This window comes from Ascaphus truei, chromosome 6, assembly GCF_040206685.1.
Source record: "Ascaphus truei isolate aAscTru1 chromosome 6, aAscTru1.hap1, whole genome shotgun sequence".
Taxonomy (NCBI): domain Eukaryota; kingdom Metazoa; phylum Chordata; class Amphibia; order Anura; family Ascaphidae; genus Ascaphus; species Ascaphus truei.
This window is the reverse complement of record NC_134488.1, coordinates 50,099,090-50,108,529: the sequence shown is the minus strand read 5'-3', so window position 1 is coordinate 50,108,529 and position 9,440 is coordinate 50,099,090. Positions and strand designations below refer to the sequence as shown.

General features: G+C 50.2%; 1 protein-coding gene across 1 annotated transcript; it reads right to left on the bottom strand.

Annotated features, from left to right (window-relative positions):
* Positions 1-608: 608 nt before the first annotated feature.
* Positions 609-6,370, bottom strand: LOC142497027 (uncharacterized). The gene is made up of 4 exons (XM_075604249.1): positions 6,237-6,370; positions 5,571-5,649; positions 4,651-4,777; positions 609-2,111 (listed from the first exon to the last, which is right to left on the bottom strand). Exons 2-4 carry the CDS (start codon positions 5,617-5,619, stop codon positions 1,184-1,186), a joined length of 1,104 nt encoding a protein of 367 aa, XP_075460364.1. The 5' UTR covers positions 5,620-5,649; positions 6,237-6,370; the 3' UTR covers positions 609-1,183.
* Positions 6,371-9,440: the final 3,070 nt, after the last annotated feature.

The following is a 9,440-nucleotide window of genomic DNA, read 5'->3' as shown; positions in this document are numbered from 1 at the left end:
GGAGTTATAGGGAGCGGTCATATGGGTAATGGGAGGAGTTATATGGAGGGGTTATATAGAGCAATAGGAGGAGTTGTATGGAGGGGTTATATGGGGGAATAGGAGGAGTTATAGGGAGCGGTTTTACGGGGTAATGGGAGGAGTTATAGGGAGCGGTTATTTGGGGTAATGGGAGGAGTTATAGGGAGCGGTTATATGGGGTAATAGGAGGAGTTATTGGGCGCTGTTATATGGGGTAATAGGAGGAGTTATAGGGAGCAGTTTTACGGGGTAATGGGAGGAGTTGTTGGGCGCTGTTATATGGGGTAATAGGAGGAGTTATAGGGAGCAGTTTTACGGGGTAATGGGAGGAGTTATAGGGAGTGGTTATACAGGGTAATGGGAGGAGTTATAGGGAGTGGTTATTTGGGTAATAGGAGGAGTTATATGAAGTGGAAAGAGGAGTTACTTTCAAAAAGGAGATTTTTTTAAGTGTATGTTGTATTCTTTACATCTGTGGATTTGGGTATACGTTGATTTTGTGGTTACCACCTCCCCTTGTAATATCCCAAATATCCCGTCCTGACCCCCCCCCCCCCCCCGACTGAAAGTACAGAGGACGCCGTGTGCATTGTGAGTTGCATTTTATTGAGGAGAATTCAGACAGCACAGAGATTAAAAGCAACATGTTAACTCCCTCAGTGCTGGAGAGGATTGCAATTATGACAGGCTTCCGCAGCACTCAGAGGGTTAACATGAGCCAAAATTACACAAAGGAGCAAAGTTAGGAAAAGACCCCCCCCTCCCCCCCCCCCCCCGACCACCCCGCCTCTCCCGGCTGCAATATTCTGACTCTGAGCCTGTGAGAAATCCTTACAGACTCTCCATTAATTAAAAAGAACAGGCTTCAGCCATTTTGAACCTGGTGATGTCATTGCTTGCACAGGAAGTAGGTAAAAGCATGTGAAATGCAGCTGAGAATCTCATACGGTACTTCCCGTTTACTGCACCGGATATGACATCACTAGCTTCAAGATGTCTGCCTTCTGTTCCGATCTGTGTGTTCATCCCTGAGCTTAACACTTCCTTTCTATAAAATCTTCAGCTCCATGTAAAACCAGCAGAGTCTGCACACCGGCCCTGACAGTCGTTCTCTTTGTGTTTGGTTTAGTGGGAAAGATGGGACATGTGAGGAGACACAGGCTTAGTTCACGGCAGGGACGCCCCCGCTGATGAAGACGTTGATCTTGTCCCGAATGTCCTTCTCCAGGAACTCCAGCTGGTCCTGCATCCCTACGGAGTACGGCCCAAGCTTCTGCCTCATGTCCTCCGCCCTCTGCACCACGGCCTTGTTGAGAGCTTCGCCGTAGGGGGTCACTGTGTCCTTAAACTCTGTGATCTTCTGTTCCATGCGCTGGCCCAGCTCGCTCAGGTAGGGCTCCAGCGCCTGCTTGGCATCCTTGGCGTTCCCGTTTATCTTCTCCCTCAGCTCCACTGCAAAGGGGGTCAGCTGCTCCCTCAGCAGCTCTGCGTTCTCCGTAATCTTGCTCTTCATCTCATCGGCGCTCTTCCTCATGTGGAAAGCCATTCCCTCCATCATCCTGCCCAGATCCTCCTGTGCCTCCTCTGCGTAGGGGGCCAGGTTCTTATGTAGCTCCTGCACTCGCTGCTCTATCTTTTCCTTCAGCTCGTCGGTGTAGGGGGCGAGCTGCTTCTTTAGTTGTTCCACGCTCTCATCTATCTTATCTTGCAGCTCCTGGGAGTACGGGGCCAGCGACGCCTGCAAGTTACCCGTGTTCTCCCTGAGCTTCGCGTCCACCTTCTGGGCCACGGAGCTCAGCTGCTGGCTGACGGCCTGTGTGTTCTTCTCCACCTGTGTCCGGAGCTCCTCCGCGTAGGGCGTCAGCTTCAGCTGCAGCTCCTCCACGTTCCGGCTCAGCTGTTTGTGCACCTCGTCCGCATATGGGGACAGTTTGACCCGGAGCTCCTCCAGCTCCTGGCGGATCTGTTCTCGGAGCTTCTCCGAGTCCTGTGTCAGCTGCTCATGGATCTGCTTGGCAAAGGGGATGAGTTGGCTCTGCAGGTCTCCCGCATACAGGTCCACGTTTTTCAGGTTGTCCTGGATGAGAACACTGCGGAGGTAGAGAGAGATGAGTGGTACATCTCACGGGCATTGTACATCTCACGGTCATTGTACATCTCACGGGCATTGTACATCTCACGGGCATTGTACATCACACGGGCATTGTACATCTCACGGGCATTGTACATCTCACGGGCATTGTACATCACACGGGCATTGTACATCGCACGGGCATTGTACATCTCACGGGCATTGTACATCACACGGGCATTGTACATCTCACGGGCATTGTACATCTCACGGGCATTGTACATCACACGGGCATTGTACATCTCACGGGCATTGTACATCTCACGGGCATTGTACATCTCACGGGCATTGTACATCACACGGGCATTGTACATCTCACGGGCATTGTACATCACACGGGCATTGTACATCGCACGGGTATTGTACATCTCAAGGGCCTTGTACATCTCACGGGCATTGTACATCACACGGGCATTGTACATCTCACTGCCATTGTACATCACACGGGCATTGTACATCGCACGGACATTGTACATCTCACGGGCATTGTACATCACACGGGCATTGTACATCACACGGGCATTGTACATCACACGGGCATTGTACATCTCACGGACATTGTACATCTCACGGGCATTGTACATCACACGGGCATTGTACATCGCACGGACATTGTACATCTCACGGGCATTGTACAGCACACACGCATCATACACGCATTGTACAGCACAGATACACACTTTGTATAGCACAAATACACACATTGAACATTACCTTCACACACTTTGTACATTACAGATACACACTTTGTACATTACAGGTACACACTTTGTACATTACAGGTACACACTTTGTACATTACAGGTGCACACTTTGTGTAGCACAGATACACACTTTGCACATTACAGATACACTCTTTGTACATTACAGGTACACACTTTGTGTAGCACAGATACACACTTTGTGTAGCACAGATACACACTTTGCACATTACAGGTACACACTTTGTACATTACAGGTGCACACTTTGTGTAGCACAGATACACACTTTGCACATTACAGATACACTCTTTGTACATTACAGGTACACACTTTGTGTAGCACAGATACACACTTTGCACATTAGAGACCCATTCTGTGCATGTCACATTATATTAGGGTGACCAGATGTCCCGGTTTCTCCGGGATTGTCCCAATTTTTGGGATTGTGTCTCGATGACTTTTTTTAAAAGTTTCAAACCTTCCTGATGTTTTAGTTTGCCTGTGCGGTTCGCGCATGTACAATTGGTGTGAGCCGTTCACGCATACACAGTCAGCGCTGTCCGTCCGTGCATGCGTGACAGTTATCCCGTTTTTTCACGTGGAAAAAATGGTCACCCTACATTATATACAGTCACACACATTACTACACTATATATACACACACATTACTACACTATATACACACACACACAGATTACTACACTATATACACACACGCATTACTACACTATATACACACACACACATTACTATACTATATACACACACATCACTACACTATATACACACACACATTACTACACTATATATACACACACACATTACTACACTATATATACACACATTACTACACTATATATACACACACATTACTACACTATATATACACACATTACTGCACTATATATACACACACACATTACTACATTATATACACACACATTACTACACTATATTTACACACACATTACTACACTATATATACACACATTACTGCACTATATATACACACACACACATTACTACATTATATACACACACATTACTACACTATATTTACACACACACATTACTACACTATATATACACACACACACACATTACTACATTATATACACACACATCACTACACTATATACACACACATTACTACATTATATACACACACATTACTACACTATATTTACACACACACATTACTACACTATATATACACACATTACTACACTATATACACACACACATTACTACACTATATACACACACATTACTACATTATATACACACACATCACTACACTATATACACACACATTACTACATTATATACACACATTACTACACTATATTTACACACACACATTACTACACTATATATACACACACACACATTACTACACTATATTTACACACACATTACTACACTATATATATACACACACATTACTACATTATATACACACACACATTACTACACTATATATACATACACACATTACTACACTATATATACACACACATTACTGCACTATATATACACACACACATTACTACACTATATATACACACACATCACTACACTATATATACACACACATTACTACACTATATATACACACACATTACTGCACTATATACACACACACACATTACTACACTATATATACACACACACATTACTACATTATATACACACACACATTACTACATTATATACACACACACATTACTGCACTTGGCAGTGCGTCTGTCCTCCTCTCGGTCCTATACCCGTCTCTCTGCCCCGCGGTCACTTACTTGAGCTTCTTGTTGATGTCGGACTGCTGGATCTGACCCACGGCCTCCTGGGCATTGCTGGTCAGCTGGGTGATGTAGTGCCAGAAGGCGCTGGCCACCTGGTCAGTGCTGACATTGGCCTGAGTGCCTGAGAGGAAAGAGAAGTGATCAGTGGCCGAGATACAGACATCACTGCCGGACTCTGGTCCTTATCGCCCTCTGTGACCTCTGTATAGTGACCCGCGGCCTGTGCATAGGTAACAAGGTCTTACTATCAAGTGAATTGAAGATAACACGCTGTTTGTTAACATCTCCTCTTTATAATGGATTGGGCGTCTGTCTCCTATCTTTCTTTCTTCCCCCTCTTCTCTCTCCCCCTCTTCTCTCCCCGCCCTCCTCTCCTCCTTCTCTCCCCCCTCCTTCTCTCCCCCCCTCTTCTCTCCTCCTCTCCCTCCTTCTCCCCTCCTCTCCCCCCACTTCTCTTCTCCTCTCCCCCCACTTCTCTCCTCCTCTCCCCCATTCTCTCCTCCTCCCCCCTTCTCTCCCTCTCCCCCTTCTCTCTCCCCTTCCCCCCTCCCCTTCTCCAGCTCTACCTCTCTCTCTCTCTTCCTCCCCTCTCTCTCTCCCCCAATCCCTCCCTCCTCTCTCTCCTTTCCCTCCCCTCTCTCTCCCTCCCCTTCCCCCACTCTCTCTCGCTCCCTCCCCCTCGCTCCCCCACACCTTAGCCCTCTCTCTCTTCTTCCTCCCCTCTCCCTCCCCTTCACCCCCTCTCTCTCTCCCTCTCCCCCACTCCCTCCGTCCTCTCTCTCCTTTCCCCCCTCTCTCTCCCTCTCCCCCTTCTCTCCTTCCCCCTCTCTCCTTCCCCCCCTCTCCTTACCCTTCACCCACTCTCACTCTCTCCCTCCCCCTCTCTCCCCCACACCTTAGCCCCTCTCACTGACCTGTGATGACACAGACAACCAGTGCCAGGGCTGCCACCTTCACCAACATGTTGAGATAATCCCGGGAGGGCTCGGATCTCTGTGGGGAGGAAAGTTATTGAGCCGTGATGGTAAAATCCTATACAGAGTATCACACAATAAGATAAATCCTTAACAACGTCCTGCTGGGAAGGATGGGGCTTCCGTGGATCGGACACGGTACCACTACTTTCCCTGTACGGGTCAGAACATCATGGAAATCCCACATCTATTTACTAACGTTTTCTGGCCTCAAAAGCCGGGCAAGAAACAGCAGCAGATTTATCGGAGGAATCGTATGTATAGGGACTGGCGACTTACTGATGGGAAGACTGCTGCGGTCTCTTACACAGGTTTTGCACCCGGGATACTTTAGTAATTGGGGACCCTCCCCCCCCCCCAGCGTGTGACATGTTCTCCCCCATCTTACTGTGCTTCATAATCTGCCCCCTGGCTCCTGAAGATGCCTCCTAATGTTACAGCTTGAAGCATTACGTTCCAGGCTGTCCCCCCCCCACATTGTGGGCCCCCGGGCTCCTCGTGTCCGGTCTGAACCAGTCCCAGTTACACCCCGCAGGAAAGTTTCCCTGATCTCTGTGCGCTGGGAGACGCGGCTCATAGCGATGGGGCGTCCTCCTCCTTCCTTACCTGGGTCACTGGGTGCTGCCTGGGTGTGATGCTGGTGATAGCACTCTCCTGTGTGCTATTTATAGGGCTCCCTGTGCTGCTGGCTCCCTGTCCTCTGTTCCTGGGCAGACTCCTGGACTTTAGTTCACGTTACAGCGTGGAAGTTCTCCACGTGGCCGTGTTTTCAGGGTGACGCGGGAGAACTTTGTTGATGAGCTCAGCGAGTCCATGTTATTGAGTCACTGAGTCACCTCCCGGGGAGAGGGGGGGGAGGGGGTGAGATAAGGGCCAGAGAACCTTCTCCCAGACAGGCGAGTCACCGGCTACTGCAGGTCCTGTGTGCACCGTGACCGGGCCTAGCATGGCAGCGCCCTCATCCCACGGTGAGAGGGACACGCTCCATGTGCCACTGTCACCAAGCGGTGAGAGGGACACGCTCCATGTGCCACTGTCACCATGCAGTGAGAGGGACACGCTCCATGTGCCACTGTCACCATGCGCTGAGAGGGACACGCTCCATGTGCCACTGTCACCATGCGGTGAGAGGGACATGCTCCATGTGCCACTGTCACCATGCGCTGAGAGGGACACGCTCCATGTGCCACTGTCACCAAGCGGTGAGAGAGACACGCTCCATGTGCCACTGTCACCATGCGCTGAGAGGGACACGCTCCATGTGCCACTGTCACCATGCAGTGAGAGGGACACGCTCCATGTGCCACTGTCACCATGTGGTGAGAGGGACACGCTCCATGTGCCACTGTCACCATGCAGTGAGAGGGACACGCTCCATGTGCCACTGTCACCATGCAGTGAGAGGGACACGCTCCATGTGCCACTGTCACCATGCGCTGAGAGGGACACGCTCCATGTGCCACTGTCACCATGCGGTGAGAGAGACACGCTCCATGTGCCACTGTCACCATGCGCTGAGAGGGACATGCTCCATGTGCCACTGTCACCATGCGGTGAGAGACACGCTCCATGTGCCACTGTCACCATGCGCTGAGAGGGACACGCTTCATGTGCCACTGTCATCATGCAGTGAGAGGGACACGCTCCATGTGCCACTGTCACCATGCGCTGAGAGGGACACGCTCCATGTGCCACTGTCACCATGCGGTGAGGGAGACACGCTCTATGTGCCATTGTCACCATGCGGTGAGAGGGACACGCTCCATGTGCCACTGTCACCATGCGCTGAGAGGGACACGCTCCATGTGCCACTGTCACCATGCGCAGAGAGGGACACGCTCCATGTGCCACAGTCACCATGCGCGGAGAGGGACACGCTCCATGTGCCACTGTCACCATGCGCTGAGAGGGACACGCTCCATTTGCCACTGTCACCATGCGCTGAGAGGGACACGCTCCATGTGCCACTGTCACCATGTGGTGAGAGGGACACGCTCCATGTGCCACTGTCACCATGTGGTGAGAGGGACACTCCATGTGCCACGGTCACCATGCGCTGAGAGGGACACGCTCCATGTGCTGCTGTCACCATGCGGTGAGAGGGACACGCTCCATGTGCTGCTGTCACCATGCGGTGAGAGGGACACGCTCCATGTGCCACTGTCACCATGCGGGGAGAGGGACACGCTCCATGTGCCACTGTCACCATGTGGCGAGAGGGACACTCCATGTGCCACGGTCACCATGCGCTGAGAGGGACGCGCTGCATGTGCTGCTGTCACCATGTGGTGAGAGGGACACGCTCCATGTGCCACTGTCACCATGTGGTGAGAGGGACACGCTCCATGTGCCACTGTCACCATGTGGTGAGAGGGACACTCCATGTGCCACGGTCACCATGCGCTGAAAGGGACACGCTCCATGTGCTGCTGTCACCATGTGGTGAGAGGGACACGCTCCATGTGCCACTGTCACCATGTGGTGAGAGGGACACGCTCCATGTGCCACTGTCACCATGTGGTGAGAGGGACACTCCATGTGCCACGGTCACCATGCGCTGAAAGGGACACGCTCCATGTGCTGCTGTCACCATGTGGTGAGAGGGACACGCTCCATGTGCCACTGTCACCGTGTGGTGAGAGGGACACGCTCCATGTGCCACTGTCACCATGCGCTGAGAGGGACACGCTCCATGTGCCACAGTCACCATGCGCGGAGAGGGACACGCTCCATGTGCCACCGTCACCATGCAGTGAGAGGGACACTCCATGTGCCACAGTCACCATGCGCGGAGAGGGACACGCTCCATGTGCCACCGTCACCATGCAGTTAGAGGGACACTCCATGTGCCACAGTCACCATGCGCGGAGAGGGACACGCTCCAAGTGCCACTGTCAATAAGAAAAGGAGGCTGGTCCTCCAGGAACTTAAAAGATTAGGTGGCGACATAACATTCCTTCAAGAAACACATTTTAGTCCTATTGACCCCCCTAATACATTTAGGAGCGTTTTCCCGCAAGCATTTTATTCTTCATTCAGCAGCAAGAAACGAGGGGTTGCTATCCTATTCCGACAGGGAGTCCCCTTCAGTGCAGAGTAAGTAGTCACTGACCCAGAGGGTAGATTTCTTGTAATTGATGGTTCACTTTCTGGTTCGGCTATTGCTCTAATCAATTTATATTCGCCAAATTAGAACCAATCGGAATTTCTGAGGTCGGTTCTAGAGACGATTGAACCCAGTTTTCTCTCCTCTCTAATAATAGGCGGAGATCTAAATATGGTTTTCCACCCTGAGGTGGACAGATCCTCTACCCCAGGCCAGACCCACACAGTCCACGTACAAAAAACAGATACAAAATTTAGAAGTATAATAAAGGATTTTTCATTGGTTAATGTTTGGAGGGCACAACATCGGCGCCAACGGGATTATACGTTCTATTCTCCCCGTCACCAAACTTACTCAAGAATAGAATATTTTATGGTCACGAAAAACATTCTCGAGGCCTCCCTAAATTCAGATATTGGACCTATAACTTGGTCAGACCATGCGCCTCTCGATCTTACCCTCACACTACCATTTGTAAAATCTTATTCTTTTCATTGGAGATGAAATGACTCACTACTGAATCACCCCGAAATAGAAAACAAACTGAAGCGGGCCCTAAAAGAATATTTTAATTTTAATAAAGGTTCTGTCACGTCTCCGGCGATGCTCTGGGAAGCTCATAAGGCCACGATCGGGGGTAACTTTATTTCTATAGCATCTTATAGGGAAAAAGTCAAATCAAAAATACATAAAGAATTAAGTGA